The sequence below is a fragment of the Artemia sp. Qi Xiang Cuo genome, chromosome 3 (genome assembly GCF_049724085.1).
Source record: "Artemia sp. Qi Xiang Cuo chromosome 3, ASM4972408v1, whole genome shotgun sequence".
Taxonomy (NCBI): Eukaryota; Metazoa; Arthropoda; class Branchiopoda; order Anostraca; family Artemiidae; genus Artemia; species Artemia sp. Qi Xiang Cuo.
In genome coordinates this window covers 94,438,970-94,461,949 of record NC_142796.1, presented here as the reverse complement: position 1 = coordinate 94,461,949, position 22,980 = coordinate 94,438,970, and the positions used below count along the sequence as shown (strand labels likewise).

The 22,980-nt window shown below is 36.2% G+C and overlaps 1 protein-coding gene across 1 annotated transcript in view; it reads right to left on the bottom strand.

The window, feature by feature from the left end:
• LOC148954773 (pre-mRNA-processing factor 19-like) overlaps positions 1-22,980 on the bottom strand; it is a 114,107-nt gene that overhangs the window by 13,584 nt on the left and 77,543 nt on the right. Inside the window, 2 exon segments of the mRNA XM_089086741.1 lie at positions 5,766-5,901; positions 16,629-16,829. Coding sequence (XP_088942867.1) covers positions 5,766-5,901; positions 16,629-16,829 — 337 coding nt within the window.

Sequence of the window (22,980 nt, the reverse complement as noted above, 5' to 3'; positions counted from 1 at the left end):
TCTAGGGCTATGACAATCAGTTTCAGTTGGTTCAGAGGGAACATAAACCACAATAAGTAAGTAAGTAATTAAGTTTTACTGCACTAAAAGCTCTAGGGTAATGGCAATCAGTTTCAGTTGGTTCAGAGGGAACATAAACCACAATAAGTAAGTAAGTGATTGAGTTTTATTGCACTAAAAGCTCTAGGGCTATGGCAATACAAAACAAAAAGGAAATTCTCCTTTGAATAACTGTCATTACATAAACATAACATAATCATCACATAGCGCAAAGAGAATTCACAAATCACAAAACAAAGAGAAACACAATATATAAGAAAAAATCTACTTCTGTACTCCATTGCCAACCTGAGAAATCGTCCTAAATTTTTAGCACTTGTAAAACAACCATCTCTCATTAAATTCACCAGTCATCTCTCATCAAACTCAGTCTTTCCTTATACTTCATCTCTCAACTCATTCAAATTTACACACTCGTACATCACATGACTCACACTCCCATCTATACTTCCACAAATCGGGCAAAAGCAAGGACCATCTCGCCCTCTCCCCCTCCCTAAATACTTCCTTCTTATATATGCATCTTAAACAATGAGAAAAAATCGGGAATAAATCCCTGTGCTAGAGACACTACCAGTATTTTCAGTAGCAAAATTGACTGCTGAGATTCCCGAGGCAAAGAATGAACCCCAATTTTTCCCAGCATTTAGTACAGAGGAATATAGGTGTTCAACGTCCGGTGATCATTTTTAGAAGGTGGTTACCGAAGCTAGATTGATATTCACAAGTTTGACGTGAATTAGTTCGACTTGGAAAGATAATCCAGGCAACTAGTTGTTTTTATGCACCAAATTCTAAAAAATAATGGTTTTCGCTAGTAACTGAGCCAGAGCTTAGAGTTTATAAGTTCTTCAATTTACAAATTTTAGTCCATGTTACAGAGCACTATCTGAAGTTATGTTTCTGTTTTTAACCAGAAAGCTACGTTCTAGCAGGCAAGGAGACGAGTATCACTTTCAAATCGAAGTTGGTCTTAAACAAAAAAGTGCTTAAGATGTTCGATGGATATCTGACCCAATCACAAACAAAGTGGAGCTTTCCCTTTTCTCGTTTCTAAGTAGTGATATTGTAGACTTGGATCAAACAGTTCGTGATAACGAACTGTAACTAAGGAGCGACCCAGCTCAATAGTAACCGAAACTCTAAAAAACAGAATTTTCATACCAATAGAAACATCAGAAGAATTAAATTTTTATGCTTATTTTAAATATATAAGTTTCATCAAGTTCAATTTTACCCATCAAAGGTTACGTGCCTGGAGAAAATTGTCTTATTTTCAAAAAAAGGCGGAAACAAGCCTTAAAAATCACAAGACTTCAATGAAACTCACAACATTAGATTTAGTGTATCATAGAACCCTACTGTAAAAGTTTTAATCTCCTATCTGAACAAATGTGGAATTTTGTATTTTTTGTCAGAGCAAATATAACGTATGCGTTTTTATTTTTTGTTTTGTTTGTTTTTTTTCCAGGGGCGATTGTATGGATCCAGTTATTCCTAAAATATCGTAAGAGGGCTCATTTGAATGGAAATTAGAAGTTCTAGTGCCCTTTTTAACTGACCAAAGAAATTGAAGGGCAAATGGGCCCCCTCCCACGCTCATTTTTTTCCCGGAGTCACCCAATAAAAATTTCGAGATAGCCATTTTGTTCAGCATAGTCAAAATTTAATTAATATGACTTTGAGGATGACTTAGTCCCCCACTGTTCCCGGGGGAAGGGCTGCAAGTTATAAACTTTGCCCATTGTTTACATATAGTATTGGTTATTGGGAAGTATACAGGCGTTACGGGGGAGGATATTTCCATGGAGGATATTTCCTTGGGGGAAGGGATATTTCTATGAAGGGGGTGCCAGATTTCCCAGCATTATTTAAAAAACGATCAGAAATTAAATAAAAAAACAAGTTTCTTTTTAAACTGAAAGTAAAAAGCCACATTAAATCTTAAAACGAACAGAAATTATTACGTATATGAGGGGGTTTCACCTCCTAGTCAATACCTCTCGCTTTACGCTAAAGTTTTTTTTAGTACTTTAAAAAGAGTTATCTATTATAATTAAACGGCCTTTGTGATTCAGGAGTTTGTGATTCGAACAAAATTCGAACTTTAGCGTAAAGAGCGAGGTATTGACTTGGGGGGAACTCCCTAATAAACGTAAAAAAACATACGAATGTAGAAATTCGTTACGTAAGTTAATTCGTAAGTTACGTCAGAACAAAATTTCGAGAAAGCGATTTAGCCAAAAAAAGGAAAATTAATATGCTTATTTCGTTTTAATTATTCATGTACGGTGAGCCAAAATCAAAGCTGCATTAATTCAAAAACGTTCAGAAATTAACTAAAAAAAACAAGTTTTTTAACTGAAAGTAATGAGCAACATTAAAACTTAAAACGAACAGAAATTATTCCGTATATGAAAGGGGCTGCCCCTTCCTCATTCCTCGCTCTTTACGCTAAAGTTTGACTCTGTCTAACAACTTTATTATTTAAAACAATAAAAAACTTTAGCGTAAAGAGCAGGGCACTGAGGAGGGGACAGCCCCTTTCATATACGGAATAATTTCTGTTCGTTTTAAGTTTTAATGTCGCTCCTTACTTTCAGTTAAAAAACTTGTTTTTTTTAGTTAATAAATTGAAGGAATCAACTGTCAGCAGTTCCTCTATCCAGTCTATTACATACTGCCTTAACAAGGAGAGAGAGCAGAGAAAGTAGAGGTTGGATTGGAAGTCATCAGTTTATGAGCACTAGAGGTCTGTAGGACCTTATAGCTTTCAAATAGATCAAGGTGGTTGTGATAATGTGGTATTACAAAGTTGGCCCTCGGCAAGGCCAAATTTTTTTTTTTGCTTAAGACAAATAGTTTGTTCAACGTTGATCGATAGACCTTGATAAACAGGTCAGTGTATATCACATCAGTTTCTTCGTAAAAAAACTTCGTTCTTGTGATGCAAAATTTAAAAACTTCGAGGGTTGACACTTTCAGTGTTGTAGTAAACATAAGAGAAAACAAATCTGGTTCAAATTTGAAGACAAAATCCATTTGGAGCACTCGCGCCATAGGGGGAGGGCCAGGGGTCAGTTCCCATGATTTTTAGAATAAAATATCGCTAATAAGTTTTTTTTTGGGGGGGGGGGATCGCCATGGAGAGTAGGGCACGGATCAGCTCCTTTGATTTTTAGAATAAAATATCTTTATTAAGTTTTTTTTTGGGGTGGGGCGTCGGGACTTGGACAGTGGGAAAATGGTCAGGTCCCATGACTTTTGGAATAAAATACCGTTAATAAGTTTTTTTGGGGGATCCACTGAGGGAGGGCCAGGGGTTCATCTTCATTGATTTTTGGAATAAAATATCGTTGATAAATCGTTTTTCTTGGGGGGAGGGGGAATCGGACAGTGAAGGGAGGACTAGGATCAGCTCCTAAGATTTTATGAATAAGGATTCATTAATATACTTTTTTGGGTGGGTGGGAGGTAGGTTGAGCAATGGAGGATATGCATTAGTCGGCTCCAATGTATTTTGGAATAGGATACCGTTAATAATTTTTTTAGTGGCGGGGGAGGGGGGGGCAAGGTCATGAAGGGAGGACGAGGGATCATTTTTTGTTGCGAAAAATTTGGGTTCAGGTTCACTGCGGAGAGGGACACACAAGTGACAATAGGTCGTTAGAGCAAAGTCATTTTCTTAGTTAGGGGTTTAGAAACATCTAGAAGTTAGTTTACCCTTTGTTTTATCAAAAGAATTAGGAAAACAGAATTTACCGACAAGTCATTTTACTTAAGAATCGGTTGTTAAACTAGGGCAGGAATGAGGGGTCATTGCTTCGAGCTTACTGATGTATCGTTCTTTTTCTTTTAGCAGCGTTTATCTATAGTAGCTAACTTAGAAAAACGACTAATAACTTTGTAGTACCGACTGAGTTTGATAAGACTATATTGTAAGTTTTGGGCTCTTCCATGAGATATACGATTTAAAAGGTCCGAAGGGATTAACAACCTCAGTTTTAATATACATTTTGAAACAAATAATTTTGATTAAAAGTCTGAGACAATTCAGAACCTTTTAAGTATCGTTCGGCTATTCACCGTGATCATCTTTGATAATGAAAGGGGGCTTGCAACTTTTCCTCTTTTTTTGCCTGTTGATAGTCCTTAGTGGCTCTTGACATTCATTTTAGGCCAAGAAAAACACTTTGTCTACACTTCCTCTGTTTCCTACATATTTGAGGGGGGCGATAAAAATTGTCTCCATGCTGTTATGCAGCGATTATTCATATAAATGCATCACAAGACGTAGTTACTCAATTATCATAGCAAAGAGTAGCTGCAGCAATATTATTTCGTATTGCAGCAATATTATTGTAGCTGCATTCATCAAATTCATTCTATTCAAAACCACCTCCCTGAACACTGCCAAATTACATTTTACGTTAATAAATACAATCAATCACTACAACAAATAGGTGGAAAAAATGAAGAAAACAACAAATACGTAATTTAATAAAGGGTGGCATTGTATAAATGTATTAAATTTAGGATACACATTCTTTCATACAGCATGTATTTTGCATTTATTTCTTACATCTTTGGGACTGCCCCTCCAACAACCCTTGTGTAGGGTTAAAACCTGGGGGAAGGATGTCAAAATGTTAATGGGTATCTAGAATTTTTTTTCCCAAAAATAAATACTCAGGCTCTGTCTTCTTTGCTCCAGCGAAACTAAACCAAGCTTAATGAACACTTCAGAATACGGAGTCTCCAGGCCAGAGAAAATAGTAACAAGAGTATGTTTTTGAATTTTTTCCATACGGTTAGATTGTTCCACAATTCAACCAAAGTGTCATACTGTTGCAGTATACTCTAAAAGCAGTTTAATTAGCAAAGGTTTGCTTTCACAACACAATTGATGGTGAACCCAACCAAGTGTTGGTACAACACTTCACGCTGCCAAGGCAACGTAAATCTAGTTTCCCTTAGTCCTTCAACAAATGGAATCCCAATACAATGATTGAGCGCCTTAGATTTTAATATGTCTTTGTACAAATAAATTGATATCTATTCTCTTAAGAAAAGGGTAGCTTGGGTACTTACAAACGAATATCATTGAATAGTGGAGTGATTTCTTATCTGTTATCTACTGGGACACATCTCCTAACAAATATCAATTATAAAATGTAAATTATGTTGTGAAAATACAATAATTCTCTTTTTTAGCATTAATGTTAATTATTTATGCTACATTGCGTTACAAATTTCTAGATATTTTTATTGTACAGAAAAAGAAATAGTATCGAATTAATTTATCTACCTGATGTATGAGCTTTTCGGTCAACACACTAACCAACTGAACTTTTTGATTTTTTAGGTTTATGTATAGGGATTAATACAAAAAAAGAAATAATAATAAGAATGAAAACCATTACATATACGCATGAACAGATTTTTTTCCATGAAAATATTTTCTCTTTGGTATTTTTTGAAACTGGGGCTATTTCCAAATGTATTGAATTCCAAGTTTGCACAATTTTCCATTTCTCTGATTTTTTTTTTTTGTATAAGCTTCACTTCCATGAAGAATTATTTACTGATCTTTTTTAATTAACTTTAAGAATATTCACAGGCAACTAATTGAAAGTTAAAATGAAACCGGAATCAGTTATTCTGAAAAAAAAACGCTTTTAGCCCTTTATTATTGAATTTCTTACCAGTGAAGTTGGCAACGTTAGTCTGTTCTTTCAAATCCCAAATCTTTATTTGTGCGTCAGCGGTACCAGTTGCAAAAATCAGGCCATCAGGATGAAACTGCGCCACAGTAAGGGCCACACCACCACCATCAGATACCTAAATATAAAAAATTGAACCAAATTACTAAATTGGGATATTCTAGCTATTTAAAAATTGATGGAGTGAAATTTACTCACTAAACATTAAATTTAGATGATTTAAAACTAAATTTGTAGGCTAATAGAATCAACAAAATGAAAATTAAAGTACTGTAGAACCTAGATTTTTGTTTAGCAAAAAAGGAAGAAGCACAAGGACATATACACCTCTCTTCCTGGCAGCAAAATAGAAAGTATTCACCTTCCTCTCACCCCAAAAATAACTTAAAACCGTCAAACTTGGAAGACCCTTCCTAATAATGGACAAAAAAAATCCAAGTATCTGCTTGACCACTAAGCTATTTAGATTGTTGATACAAATAGTGCACCATTACAGACATAATTTTTAAACCAAAGAGAAATTGAAGTCAGAACTCTTGAAGATATTTAGTTGGATGCAATTTTCCTAGAACCACTGTGATTATATCAAGGGTGTGGCTGTAAGATTTAAATCCTATTTGGATTTACCAGACAAATGCCCTGACGAGGATAGGCTGGGTAAAAACGGTTGTGAGAAAGTTTGGAAAACTTTCCAAACTGAAAAAGGCAGGAAAACTGCCTGCATGGCCTCATAGTGCCGTAATGATGAAACTTTCATGAGTTTTCTTAACCAGAACCTTAGCTGCAAACGGCACTACAGAGTAGAAAAGAATAGACTAAAGTAGAATATTTTTATTTATAACATATACATAAATGTCACAAAGCAGCGCACATGCCTGGTAACATACTTTGGCGCTGAAAATATTGCCAACGAAAATACACAGCCATTTTCTAACTAAATTTTACAACAACGAAAAAGGAAACCCCAATAAACAAAATGCTTAGCTTGTCGTGCAACGGCAAACGGCACTACAGGGTCTCCTAGAGACATGACACCGCCAGAGGAAATTATAGCCTAGTAAACGACACAGCATTACATTGAACTCTCATTAATGGGAAAATCTACTGGGTTTGGTTGGTTTTGGGGGGCTATTTTGGCCCGATTAGCCTCTTCCTAGCTAAACTATCTATTATGGACTGCCTCTCCTATGGAGTAAAATATTTGCAGGAACGAATAAATAATAAGCCTGAGGTAATATGCTTGAGATTGCTTATGCACGGCTTAAACTCTTGTTGATAGAAGGGCATCGCCAAGTAATCCTAGGTCCTAGAGACCCCCTGCTGTCCGGTTCTAAGCAGGCTTAAGCGCTTAGTGTAGACTCAAGAAGAAGTTTTAGTCCCTGACCTACACAGATGGCAATCATTTCTTTTCCGTAAGTCACAACAATTCAATGATTTAAAGGATATGAAAATCGCGACTGGAATGTTACAACGAAAAAAAATAACTACCATATCAACCTTTTGACTGACAAAATCAGACACTTTAAACTGAACTTGAAACATGGAAATATGAACGAACAGAAATAGGGAACGTGAAATTAGATGATATAGAATCTGTTTATTTAGTTAGGAAAAATACGGTGCATAGGCAGAGAATAGAATAGCACATAACTTAACATGGTACTCGCAAGACGGTAGCACGACCAACCTTATCGACAATGTAATTGTAAACGAGCACTAGAAGGATCGATACAAGATACTAGGGTATATAGAAATGCTGTTATTGATGTTAAAAGTAAAGATCACCCTTTGGTAATGTGTAGAGTTAATCCAAAGCTGAAGTTTAGGTTGAGTAACTACCCGCCGGGAGGTTATGACTTCGGTTGACTTTGAAATGAGAATTTGAGAGGGACTCTCCAGGAACAGATGAATAAGAAACTGGAGTCTAAAATTTGACAATGTAGAAGACTGACGGAATTATTTTTCGAAGATAGTTTGTGATAGAACAGGTCTAATCTTAGGGAAAACAGTTAGAAACGCAGCTGGGAATATTAGCGAAAACGCTTTGGTTGAAATGAGAAAGGGTTTGCATGAGAAGTATTTGAAGAATAGTTCATCTTAGAATAAGAGGAAGTAAGGGAAGTAAAGAAGAGATTAAGGTATAAATTGAGGAGGAGTGAAGTTGAGACCATAGATGAAATTACTGAGAATCTCCAGATGCAGCCAGACAACATAATAGTAAAATATAGTATTAGCATGCTAAGAAACTTAGAGGAAGTAGACGGTTTGGACTTATAACTGTAAAAGAGATTAGAAAATTAGAATAGAGAGTAGAATATTTTGAGAATATGAGAATGAGAAAGTGATAAAGTTACAGGAAATAATATAGAAAAGAACGGAAAAGTTTGTGACAATTTCGAAGTAAAGGAAGATTTATATCGCAAAGGAGAGGTAGAGACAGTAGTAAAAGGATTAGAAAGCAACAAGGTCTTGGGTGCTGATATTATGGTAAATCACTAGTACTACTACTAGTAACAACTCACCACAGCACCAAGCCACCTGAGGCCAACACAACTTCGCATGCTCCTTAACCATCCCAATCTATTCAAAGCCTTCCTTTTTACACCCTCCCACGAAGTTCCCATTTCCTTTAAATCGTTCTTTATGACGTCCTCCCACCCCAGACGAGGACAACCTGCTTTCGGTTTAGCCCTAGACGGTTGGCCGAAAAGAAAAACCTTCGGCAATCTGTCATCCTTCATCCGCACAACGTGCCCTAGCCATCTCAACCTTTCTTTCATTATAGCCCTAGAGAGCGGTATTGAACCACATTTTTTGTATACTATGTTGTTTGAAATACGGTCAGTCAGCCGGGTACCCAGTGCAATCCTTAAGCAATTTCTCTAGAAAACATCTAGCAACTCTTCATCCGCTTTTCGAAGCGCCTATGCTTCAGAGCCATATTTGACTACTTTCATCACTGTAGCTTCTAATATTCAAATCTTGGTTTGCAGACTTATCTTCCTATTCTCCCAAACTTTTTTCAATTGGAAAAACAAACAACACCATGAGCCTTGGCTATTCTACTTTAAACATCTTCGCTGTTCCCACCATCTTTACTAATAATACTACCAACGTAAGTGAAGCTGCCCACTTGATCAATCTTTTCATTACCCAATGTCACCTTTTCATCTTCACTTACTCCTAACCTTAAATGACTTAGTCTTCTTAACTTTAATTTTCAAACCTATTCTAGCACCCTGAACTCGCTAAATCCCTAAGACTTCATCCAATTTACTCACATCTTCATTTAAGATGCCTAAAGCATCAGCATAATCTAAGTCCAAGAAAGTTTTTCTCCCCATTTGATTCCGTGGTCTCCCGTTACCTCTCCTGTGCTCCTTAATACAAAGTCCATCAAAATAATCCAAATAAAGGGGGATAGAACACAACACTGCTTAACTCCTGATTTAATACAAAACCAGATGCTAACCTCATTTCCTTCCTTAACCGCAGCAGTGTTAGTCTCGTACATAGCACTAATCACTTTAATGTATTTGTCTCGTATACCATACAAGGATAAAACATTTGCTAAAGCTCTTCTATCAACAGAATTGAACGCTTTCTCATAATCTATAAAACGAAGGACCAAAGGTGTTTGACAACACAGGCACTTCTCAATTTTTAACCTAAGAGTGAAAATTTGGTCGACACATCCTCTACCTTTTCTAAAACCGCACTGTTCTTCCCGTGAAGATTTAAAATGTAGGATAACCAAGATTCAGGGTGTTTTTTCAGAGTTGAATTTTTTTTTTTTGAAAAATAGGAAGATGACAGTGTTCAAGTATGGTTCTGAAACATGGGAACTTGGCACGACGGAGGAGGAATTGTAAAATATTTTTCAGAGGAATTGCCTAAGAATGGTTTTGGGTACCCCTTTGACTGACCGCCCATCAAACAACAAGTTGTACGAAACTTGTGGTTCTGTCCCGCTTCCTATAAGTATTATGAGAGAAAGTCAGATATGACCAGGACATGTGTTAAGGATGAAGGATAAGAAATTGTCAAGGACCATTCTTTTTGGCCATTTAACTAGCGTCAAACTATCCGCAGGGTGGAGTGAAGAGGGATGGTTCCCTATTTACTCCAAGAACAGAGTGGGAAGAGGTTGTAAGAAGAGATTTAAAGGAAATCGGAACTTCTTGGTAGGGGATAAAGAGGGAAGCAATGAGTAGATTAGGATGGAGGAAGGGCGTGCACAATATTGCTGGCCTCAAGTGGCTAGGTGCTGCAGTAAGTTGTTAGTTGAAGCAGTAGTACTAGATGTACATAAAGTTGACATCAGAGAGGAGTTAGCACAGTTTTCTTCAGCCAAAAGTAAGCCTCATTTACACATTCACCATCGCATTTTATAAATGTCTATACTTCGCTGTAAACTGAACAGAATTAAAAAGAAATATTGTGAAAGCCCGATCGTACGGGATATTATGATTTATTACAGAAATAATATCGGTAAATGAAACCGTATTTATTGGATATCTTAGAAGATGAAACCAAGTCGGGCAGTGATAAAAGAGCGAGCATTGGTTTTCTACATGAATCTAATTTTTTTTTAAGGAAACACAAATATGGATAATTTACAATAGATTGGGAAATTATAATACTATAAGATTGGGAATTAATACTTTCTACATAGGAAATAGCTTTAATATAGGAGATGCTCTCTATATAAATTCTATGTCTCTACAAAAGAAAATACTGATCATTTCCAATTATAGATGGCGAAACAGGCAAGGATTTATCTACGGCGGTTTCGTCCTTTCATGACAACAAAAAGATGGAGGGATTTAGTTAGTTTTACAATAGATACTTAGGGTAGTTGTCGGAAATACTGTGGTGGCAGAAGGTGCAAAATCTAACAGCAAACTAATGAAAAAAGTGAGCATCCGGCTTTTATATAAGCTAATTACAAAAACATTAAAGCCAAATAAGAATCTAAAAGGAACAGGAACATATTCATATAATAGCTAAAACATAAAACAAAATATTACTACACATGAATAAATGAAACCCAAAATAAAATGAAAAATCCCACCAACCATAAAGATGACAAATACTGCAATCACGGTTGATCGTGTTGGTAGAAATACTTTAAAGTTTGGTGTTTATGATCTCACCCTGAAACTCGATAGCAAACCTCCATTAATGGCTATTGATAAATCATAGGTACTCAGTTATATACTTAGTTTTATTTTTGTTAGATATGTATTGTATGAGGTTCGTCAGTATGTTTTTTTTCTGTTTATTTTATAACGAATTACTATTATCTAATTGCATGCTTAATTATTTTATTCGGCTATTTTTATTAAGTTTGTGTGGCTTATTGTTATTCCACTCTTTTTATATTTGTGAGTACTTTCAATTTCCTTATTACAAGTTTGTTTTCATTTCGTTTGAAGCTTGACGTGCTGTTGGAATTGCTGTTTAGAATTAAATCGAACAAATCATATATTTGCATTTGTGCATACGGTGACTATCCTAACTTAGTATTAAATAAGTTAGCTATGATATATTAGTTTGGCTTGAGATCAACGTGTTGAGCTTAGATGATTTAGAATTTGGTATATCGCACGGGTATTTCAATGCACGTTCTACTTAATGATGAAGTACACATTAAGTGCCCGATGGACGTGGGTCAGAAAATTAGTTTAGATTAATTGCACCTTTATTAGTTGAATTCCCGTGGCTAAATACTTCCTTGCCACGCTCGCAACGTCTATATCTGATTTCTGAACTTTATATTTTAGCTCTTACGGAAACTCGGTTAATGGATTATATTGCAAGTCTATTAGATATTGAGAATTAAATTTTTTTTTCTCCATGGTCATTTTTCCATTAAACGGAGGGCTTGGACTACACGAGAAAACAAGCTTTGATGTTAGGATAAGACATAATAATCGGATAAATAGAGATTTTTTTTTGATTGTATGGTGGCCAAAGTTTCTAAAACTAGAATTTATTTTCTTGTTCTTTTGTTTGTCGCCACTCCTTAAATTTTAGGGACTGTTTCCCCCCTTTTTCAAAAATCCTGCAAATTTCATCAGGCTCGTAGCTTTTGATGGGTACCACTTAATGAGTCTTATATATTTGGAATCAGCATGATAATCCAATTCTTTTGATTTATTCATTGATTTTAAAATTCCACATTTTAGAGTTTCGGTTACTATTGAGCAGCGTCGCTTACCAAGAACTGTTTGACAATGGAAAAAACGTATAATTACTAAACCTTCCCTGGAGCATGTAAGGGGTCATGTTATCCACTGAGACACAGTTGCTGGACTTTTTAACCATTAAAAAAAATAGTTATCAGAAAATTTTTATCAGTGTTGAGGGGGGTATCTACAAAGGGTAAGGGGAAGCTGGTTGCCCTCCGACGACTTTTCAACATTCCCCTGAACATACTCAAAAAGTTTCAAATTCAAACTCTCGGCAGCTCCAGAGACATTGTTGATTCGGCCTTTTGACAAAAAGCATGCACTTTATTTGTTTTGATTTGGTTCAACATTCCCTCAAGATTTCCTGAAAGTTTTATTTTAATACACTAAATTTTTCTTGAGACCCAGAAACATACATACCCTCTCCCTTTTTTCCCAATATAAACTCTATGTGCATACAATGCGTAACTTGTGTAACTCACAGCCTTGTCCCCTCCCCTTGCCCCAGGGGCTGTGGGGAGCTAAGTCAACCCTGGAGGCATACTTCTTTGAAATTTAATTTAATTTTGAACAAATTTAATTTAATTTTGGTCCAAAATTTTGACCAGATATCTTTGAAGCAGCTAAAGAAGGTGTTGGAAGAGGGTTGGGCACCCTTGAACCACTTTTAACTCTTAAAAAGGGAGGTAGAACTAGACCCCGGCGCCGCTCTGGTGGATCGACCGAACGCCACCGACGAGAGGCCTGGTCGAACGCCGCCGGCGCACCACAGGCGCACCGCCGCCGGCAGAGGCGGCGGCGTTCGGTCGACTTCAAATTAATTTTGCGGCAATTCTTTATTGCGTCAACCGCAAAGTCGGAGCTTTTCCTTCTCGGGTGGTTTAGTATTTCGATTTCCTGATTAGAAATCAAGCAGAGCTTGCACTATCCCCGAATTTTTGGGTATTTCCCCGAAAATCTATGCGTCATCCCGAAAAAACATTTAGTTCCCCGAGTCCACAAACATCGCGCTTGGATAGTGCCTCCTCTAGTAAATTGTTATCAGTAACTTTTCCTGACAAATAGTGCTTTTCATGCCACAATTCTTTAAGTTTCTCTTGTTCGTTAAGGTTCACCTCGGTTGTTGCTGTGCATAATAGAAAGAAATATATAAAATAAGATTGCATGCAAATATTGCAATATACACAATTCTTCATATGTTGACAAAAAAGTATCGTCTTTATGAAATGAGTTTAAATCATTTCGAATGCAGTTTCCCAATCGGTATTTCTTTCATCATTCGTAGTCAAGAATTTTATTTTCAAGTTTAATAGAATTATAGAACGCATTCACTACTATACAGCTTCAGCCTTCAGTTGGATTTTGAAATTGACAGCCGACAAATTGTTTCGACAGCTGAATTGTAAATTTGCAGATTTTTTTTGTGTGCTCTTTTTAGATAAGATTTTCTTAATGTTTGATACTCAATTGTTGAACGCCTGATAAAAATATAATCTTCTTTCTGAAACATTTTTACCCCCCCCCCCCAAAAAAAAAGACCCCTTCTATTGAGACAAAATATAGCTATAGACTAAGCTATGTACAAGGTTGGGGAATTAAAGATTGAGCCGGAAGCTACCCCAAAAATGTTATTAGTAAAAAAAATTTAAATTATTGCCTATATGGGGGGGGGAATAGGGGGCTATCATCTTTAAATGATAATACCTCATTTTTTTATTGAAAGCAGGGATGCCAAAAAGATAATTATTTTTTAATTTAAAGTGGATCAAAATATTTTGATAAACCCAGGGCCCCCCATTAGGACTTGTTAATTGTCTTGGGTATTTTGCGATTTATCATAGGCTACTGGCCTAATTTGGCTTTTGTGTGTGCTCCCTTTTAATTAGATTTTTTGGATCTTATTGAATGCCACGGCCAATCTATGACTCAGTTTTCCAATAATTTGAGGTATATCTGAATAATTTCAACATTTTTGTTGTTGTCTTTGTACACCTTTACTCATGCCCTCATTTTTTTTTCAAGCAACACTAAGCTGTTTAACGTTATTTTGCGTGTTTGTTTGAACCATATAGTGACCTAGTTAATTATTAAGTAAATTATTTTACTAATGAAAGCTGAAACGGTATCCTATCAAGGTGGTATCCAGAGGGGGGGGGGGGGGTAGGAAGGTATTACATTTAAATGATAATATCTCGAATTTTTTTTGTTGAAAGCAGGGATCCCAAAAAGTTATTTTTTTTTATTTAAAGCAGAGAAGGCATCCTATCAAGGTGGTATCCAGAGGGGGGGGCAGTGAGCTATCATATTTAAATGATAATACCTCAATTTTTTTTTAAAGTAGGGTTGCCAATAAGTTAATTATTTTTTTTATTTAAAGCAGAGACAGTATCCTATCAAGATGGTATCCATATGGGGGGGGGCATAGGGATTTATTAGATTTAAGTTACAGTACCTTGATTTTTTTTTATTGAAAGCAGGGATGCCAAAAAGTTTAAAAGTTGACAAAAATTAACAAGATTTTAGTGAGTTATACTTGATACAGCACTTGCATGGTTTTGTCGTCCAAAGGAAAAGGAACATATGCGTCCAACCCGTTTTTTCCTTATTGATGAAACGGGTTTACTTTGAAAACATTCATTCATAAGCACCAGGCAGATTCACACTAAAACGAATTGGTGTAACGAAAGCGATATCGACGTCCCAACCTAACGTTGCGCTCGAGTGACAATGAGGCCCTTGGTCCAGTTGCCCAAGTTAAATTAAAAGGCCAGGTCATAATAAAAGCTTTCAATTTAGGAGGTCCAAGGAGGAGTCTTTGAGAGTCTTATGACCTCAGGGTACTATATGCTGCATCGTTTTTGCGTATCTACAGTGGTTTAAATATTCGATCACCCCAAAAACGATGACCAAAAATATGCACATATGTAACAAATGTAACATTTGGAATATTATAACACTTTTTTCAAAGCTTTGAAGAAAAGCAAAAAAGACTAAATACCCCTAACTACGCTTGAAAGCTATTTTAAAAAGAAACTCTTTGGAGATTTCTATGTAGATGACCATAGCAGAAGCTTTGAGCCTGGGTGGGGATCAAAGAGGAGTCTTTGAGTATTTTGACCACAGGTGACTTATTGTTCCGACTTTCTTAAATTTGGTAATTTTCGTGAGCATTTGGAAATCAAAGCTTAAACTCAATAATAACTGATACTAAGTGTCCTAACATTTTGCTTGGATTAAAAGTGACGAACTAGGATGAAAATCTCAACATCTTCCTGGAGCTAATTAAGTCGGCATATTATTTCATTTATTACATTTAAAACGGATGAGCTTTTTATTTTTTACCTAAGAAAATAGCTGGCACTTCAATTTTCTTCATACCGAATAAACCATTAAGTGTTTTTTGTTTCATTGTAATTGAAATGTTCTCATGTGAAGTGTTCATCATGTATTTTTCAATTTGATAAATTTACTCCTTTTAGATGCAGTTTATAATTTGACTGATATTAGGTATTTATCTGTTTATAATTTGGAATGAATCCCCAAAAGAAAAAATGAATAATATCCAAAAGAGCAGCCAAAACCAATAAAAAAGCAGCAGTTCAGCCTTAGCCTACATGACATATATTCTACAAAGAAGCAAAAAAACTTTAAAATACATTTTTTTTAAGTATTATTAAAAACCAGTTTTTAATGCAAGAAGGCTTTTAGGAATCCAAAAGAGCAAAAAAAAACAAAAAAACAATCAATATCAAAGTCGCCCATTTCAACTGTTTTAAAGGTGACAAAATAGATATAGGCCAAAAGCATTATGAAAAAATTAAGCTTCTAAGTTCAAAGTTATATTCAAAGTTTTTACCCAGATACCTGAAGAATTTTGTGAATCGGTATTTGAAGTTTTGTATGCAGTAATGCTCGATGAAAAAACTACTATTTTTGATAATTATTTATGTTAAGAATACATAGCTAATATATACTTCAACTACTCGTATTATGCAAGGGTTCTGAAACGCCATAGCCATTTCGTTTCTACCAGATTTCTTCTTCTCTTGATGAATAACGAAGAAGACCAGTTTCCAGCCAGCGACTTGTGAATTTTTTAACTCATGAATAGGCTGGAATCTGTTGTAAATTTAAGCTGTGATTATAGAAAAGCAGATGAAAACATTAATCTTTGCGGTTACCATTGGTCGCGCCGGTGGCGCACCCCCACCATCTTACCGGCAGTGTGGCTTGACGCGCGATTTTTGGCCCCGCCGCCGCCGGTCTTCCCTCATCGGCGTTGCGCCGGGGTCTAGGTAGAACTATCAATTTCTACCGAATAAGCCGTCTCCCAAGTTTCTACGACCACCTCTTCCATATGAAGTCACTCCGGGAAAAAATAATAAATAATGCATTGAAGCCTATTTTATCTACACTATAGACTACGCTAAAGTGTTTTCTCTGATAAATTTATGAACATATTTAATTTCAACATGTGGTTTTTTTATGTGGCTTAAAGCAGAAAAAGTTACTAATTATTAGATAATCAAACATTCCCATGTTTTATTTCAGTGACTCACATCTTTAAACCATCCTTTTTTGTTTCACGATAAGTGAACGATACTTTTTGCATACAAATATCCATATAATGTTTAGAACAAGTGTCACTCACTTTTGTCAAAACACGCCCAGTTCGGATATCAGAGAAGGCCCAATGTTCATCAGTCCCAGTTGAGAGCACATAGTCTCCTATGGCGTGGAGAGACAGTCCTGTAACAGCGTCTGCATGAGCACGAATGATTTGAGCACACTGTGAATTACTCACATTCCAAACACGGACAGTTGTATCTGGGCTTGATGTCACAACGATATCCTTGAACGAAAAGATATGATAAATTAAGGTATTCAACGAAAACATCTTAGAGCTACGAGTTGGCATTTGGACAAATCTACACATTGTATAAAAAATACTAAAAAGTTTGTACCAGACATTAACACAGACGTTCGTACGGGATCAAACCAACATACCCTCCCCTCCTCTTCCAGTTAGAAAACCAAGAATGTATAAAAAAAAGGCAAAATTTTTAACGTCTGCTAAAAAGTTGAAATGTTATGGTCCAAAAAAACTGCTTCTCCTCCCAGCTAAAAAACTTTTGTCAGCTCTGGCATGTGGACACTCACCAACATCTATTTGTTACGATACGAGTCTTGCATATTCAACAACCAGATGTTGCTAAAAACAACTGAAACTAGGAAAAAAACACATAAAAATTTGGGCTGCCCTACGTCCCTTTTCAGCCTATTGCCTGGGCTGATCTAGAAAATATTTACAGCTCTTCCATTATTGTCGTTTGTCATCCAGAAAGTTTATCCAAAGCTCGATTTATCTGCTAGCTGAAAGATAAACAACCCAATTGATTCATCATTCAACGCTCTTTCTACGACAATAATCACTGCTGTGATTATTGTGTCCCATAGCCTCTGTCTTAATGCCTGTGTATTGCCCTAGGTTACATACAAAGAAAATCGTATTTTTGTCTTAAATTGGCCAGGCGAACAATACAATAATGCGAAATATGTACAAAAACAATAAAAAAACTAAAACAACAAACTTTATATTATACTGGTAAGCCACAACTCCCACCAGTATTGATGTGGTAAGGTACTGGTGTCACCACTTATTGGTGCAAAAATGGTGCTAAACCACTTACTGGAGGGGAAAGCCCCTAACGGCGCCAAATACTATAATGGGATCCCCGCGCTTACCACAACGGTTCTGTAAATATAGGGTTTGTCAGCACCCAATATACAGTATACCCTGACCCAGGGTATGATGACGTGAGTAAGCGGTCTAATGGCCAAATTTTAGGGCCAAGTGTGTATACAACCCGGGTAACCACTAAAATTCTCTAACTATCTCCTTGGAAGTAATATCTTACTTGTAATCTTCCAAAGGTCACACACATATAACAAAAAGGATATACTCTCCCAAACGGGGTCTCAACGTGGACTAACTCAAAAATTCATTCTGTACAACAACTTTTCATAGGGGTGGATCTTCACTTAGCCCTAGCCAATCCTCTCAATCCCCATTCAAAATCCATTCTACCTTTTTCTTAACTTTATCTTTCAATGGCTCAAACCAGGAAGTCCAAAATAGAATTTACTTCAAGGCTTACTTATTGCGAAAGTATCTATCTTAGCAGCCAGAATTCAACTTAGGATTAAAAATTGTCTTATAGGTGTACCGTGAGTAAAATATGATATATTTAAGTGTACAAAAAATAAAGTTCCTTCTTTCTAAAGATAATTCCGACTTCCTCTAATTAAGTTTAAATCTAGTTTCAAAAAAAGAAAAGTTCTTAATCAGCAAAAAGAAAAATTGCATTTTAGCCTCAGACAAAAAACGGCACTATCCAGTTTTGGATTTCGCTAAGATAGTGGGCAATAAAAAATATGCTACACACAACGTTTCTCAAGAAGTTTAAATTATAAGAGCGGTGTGAACGTTTGAATCATCAGAAATATTCAAAACAATTTATTAGACAAGGAGTTCACATCCTTGGGCCACTTGGGCCAATTGTGAGTCAGCTCTTAGAGCGCAGGACAAAAACTATATCATATAGTGTGGTAAAAGTGCTTTTTCGGGGGATTCGTAAATCAGATTCAAGATTATTAGGATCAGAATTATTTCAACGTTTAGGCTTTGCAATTCAGTCATTATTATTATCTCTGCTCCTATTTGTCGTCAATTGAAGTGAGCATTGCTGTACACCTAAAATGTAAGTTACAACAAATCTATTGCTTTTCTATTTGTGTTTATTTTATTTTATATGTCTGTATCTAGTCACACGACAGGTAATTAGTTCGTATGCCTCCAAGGTAGCGCTCCCAGGGATCTGATTTCTACATACTATATCAGGTAACTGATTTTGAGATAACCCAAGGAAAGGAGGTTACATTTATATAATTAAATATTTTATTTTCTCGCTTTCTGCGAGTGGCGCGATCGATACACCGCCTTAAATCATTTTTGACGCGGTCAATATTTATGACCACAATTAAGCCCCGTCCCTTAAGTTTTTATCGCTACATAGGCATATAATTACAGAAAATAAAATGGGTCATTTATCTGAAAAGAAAAGAAACAGGGGTGGAACCCCACACTTTACATATAGCCTAGGGGTACATCATGGCATACACGGGTAAGGGTGGGATATAGGTATGTTTATTTTGTAGCTAACGTATTCATACAATACCTGACAAACATACCTATTTCTTTCTCTTCCTCTTTTCGACTACCATTAGATATAAGTTAGCTGTTGAGAACTTTAGCCTAAATTTCCGCTAATTCTATTCTTAAAATTTTCTTCTTATCAATTTTTCTTATCGATTTCATGAAAAGGGATCAATAGTTACCAGGTACAAAATTTTGACACTACCGTAAGGATCACAGGCAAAATTTATTCTACCTCACCGGTTATTGGAGTTTCCTCACCGATTAATAGGAGTTTGCTCTGGAGTTTTGAAGCATACTGATTTAAGGTGTGTATTATTTAACAAACACTTCCTGTTTACCTTTCCAATCACAAGCAATATTGGAACTGTGGTGCTAGTTTTTATATTATTGTTCATAACACGTAAACGTATTTAAAGATGGATTTGAGGCTTGATAATACACTTACACACGGGAATAAGGAATAATTGCTTAATGACATTTACATAGGAAATCGGGCATTAGAGTCACTCAAATACGACATCATAGCCAAAAAAAGCAAACTTCTAAACAGATAACCATGTTATATTATGCCTAAGTAAAGAACGATGTTGGAACAATGTATTATTAATTTTTTTTGTTTACATATCCGGGCTCTTCGTATCGAAGGAGTTGTCGTAGAAACTTCGAAAAGGACTCATTCGATAGGAAATTGGAGTGGCTAGTGCCCTTTTTAATAGTCGAGTGTTTGGAGGGCAAAACTAGCCCCCCCCCCCACGCTCATCATTCCCCCAAACACATCCAATCAAAATTCTGAGATAGCCATTTTGTTCAACGTAGTTGATTTCCAGATAGACAATATGTTTTTGAAGAGGACACTCCCCCACAACCCTCGGGGCAAGGGTTTTAAGTTATGCCCTGAGGCCATATAAGAACGATGTTGGCACAATGTATTATTTATTATTTTTTTCCTTTAGAGCTGGGTACTTCGTATGGAAGAAGTTGTCATAGAAACTTCGAAAAGGGCTCATTCAATTGGAAACTGGAGTGGCTTGTGCCCTTTTTAATAGTCGAAAGTGATTGGAAGGCAACTACACCCCTTCCACGCCCACCATTTCCCGAAACACATGCAATCAAAATTTTGAGATAGCCATTTTGTTCAGCGTAGTTTATTTACAGATAGAAATTATGTTTTTAAGGAGGGCACTCCCCCACAGCCTTCAGGGCAAGGGCTGTAAGTTATGCCCTGGGGGCATATAAGGTTTTTGTAGAAGGTGTTGTCGTAGAAACTTCAAAAAAGGCTCATTCGATTGAAAATTCAAAGGGCTAGTGCCCTATTTAATAGTCGAAAGTGATTAGAGGGCAACTAGCCCCCCCCCCCCACGCCCATTATTCCCCCAAACACATCCAATCAAAATTTTGAGATAGCCTTTTTATTCAACGTAGTTTTAAGTTCTAGAAATTCAGTGTTTGAGGATGACACCCCCCCCACAGCCCTCAGGGCAAGAGTTGTAAGTTATGCCCATGGGGCATATAAAGTTTTTAGATAAAGTATTGTCGTAGTAACTTCAAATATGGCTCATTCGATTTGGAATTTCAACAGATAATGGCCTACTTAATAGTCGAAAGTGATAGGAGGGCAACTAACACCCATTCCGTAACCACCACTTCCCCAAACATATGAACTCGAAATTTTGAGATTTCCAATTTGTTCCAAAAGTTCAGGAAATTATACCTTTGAGCAGGACACTCCCCCCACAGTCTTTAGAGTAAGGGTTATAAGTTATGCCATGGGGGCATATAAGTTTTTATTGAAATCTTTGTCGTAGAAACTTGAAAAAGGGCTCATTCGATTGGAAATTCAAAGGTCTAGTGTCCTTTTTAACAGTCAAAAGTGATTTGAGGGTAACTAACCCTCCTCTCACGCCCACCTTTTCCCCAAACAGATCGAATCAAAATTTTTAGATAGCCATTTTGTTCAGCATAGTTGATTTCCAGATAGAGATTATGTTTTTGAGGAGGCCACTCCCCCACAGCCCTCAGGGCAAGGATTGTAAGTCAACGTAGTTGAAAGTTCTGAAAATTATGTATTTAAGGATGACAAACCTCCCAGAGCCCCCAGGGCAAAGGTTGGAAGTTATGCCCTGGGGGCATATAAGGTTTTTATAGATAGAGTTGTCGTAAAAACTTCAAAAGGGGCTCATTCACGTGGAAATTGAGAGGGCTAGTGCCCTTTCTAATAGTCGAAAGTGATTGGAGGGTAACTAACGCACCATTCCCCCAAACACATCCAATCAAAATTTTCAGATAGCCATTTTGTTGAACGTAGTCGAAATTTTTGGAAATTAGGTCTTTGAGGATGACATCCCCCACAACATCTCTCAGGGCAAGGATTGTAAGTTATGCCCTGGGGGCATATAAGTTTCTTATAGAAAGCTTTGTCGTAGAAACTTCAAAAGGACTCATTTGATTGGAAATTGAAAGGGCTAGTGCCGGTTTTAATAGTTGAAAGTGATGGGAGAGCGACTAATGCCCCTCTCACGCCCATCATTTTCCCAAACACATCCAATCAAAATTTTGAGATAGCCATTTCGTTTAAGTAGTTGAAAGTTCTGGAAATTATAACTTAGAGGATGACAACCACCCCCACAGCCCTTAGGGCAAGGGTTGTAATTTATGCCCTGGAGGCATAAAAGGTGTTTATAGAAAGTGTTGTCGTAGAAAGTCAAAAGGGGCTCATTCGATTGGAAATCAAAAGGCCTAGTGCCCTTTTAATAGTCGAAAGTGATCGGAAGGCTTTAAATTTTTATAGTAAAGATCGATGTGGATATAATGTATGATTTTTTGTTGGTGATGTCGTTGTTTAGACCAGGGCACTTCGTATTGAAGGAGTTGTCGTAGGAACTTCGAAAAGGGCTCATTGAATTGAAAATAGAAAGGGCTGATGCCCTTTTTAATAGTCGAAAGTGATTGGAGGGCAACTAATCCCCCTCCCACGCCCACCTTCCCATTTACTTTTATGTTTAAAAACTAAATGTTGCCTTAAGATTAAATCAAAATGCATTGTGTTAATGCTAATTCCCAATTAGGCATTCAGCTGTATCCCAAGAACGACTGAGGGTATTATATTCAAACCTTCGGGGCTACTTCTGCTCTTAAAATGTAACCAAGTCAAAATAGCGTAAGTCTATTCAAGCTATCAAAGAAAGTAAAATTTTTTTTTTTTGCGAGTTGTATCAAGTTTTCCATTGCAGGTCAACTAGAGGAGGTATGAAACGAAATTAAACGCTACTATTTGTGTCCAGATTTTTAAAAGGATGTATGTTGTTAAAAATTGCTGAAAATGTTTCTCCAGCATACAAACAGCAGGCCAAACTATAAAGTCGAAAAAAAAACAAAAGATTTAAAGTATTATTTTCTTTTTCTCTGAAAAGATTATGTCAAAAATTAATTAAATAAACTTTTTCCACAAAATAAATTTTTCAAAGAAAAGTAAAGAACTCCATTAAACAAAAAATGAGCAAAAATAAAATCAAATAATCTACCAAGCGTGAAACTACCGCAAATCTGCATCGATAAATAAATGAAACCCAAAACGAACAGAAATTACAATAAATAACCAAGTCAAACTCAAAACGAGCAGAAATTAACATAACTTGGGCTTAAATACAAAAAAATACAAATGAATGTGCATTGTCAGTTAAATATAAACATACTGATATTTAGTAATCAAAATGTTAATATTATTTGATTTATTAAAGTTATAAAAGTAAACATATATATTTTTTCCAGTAAAGTGCAAATTTTG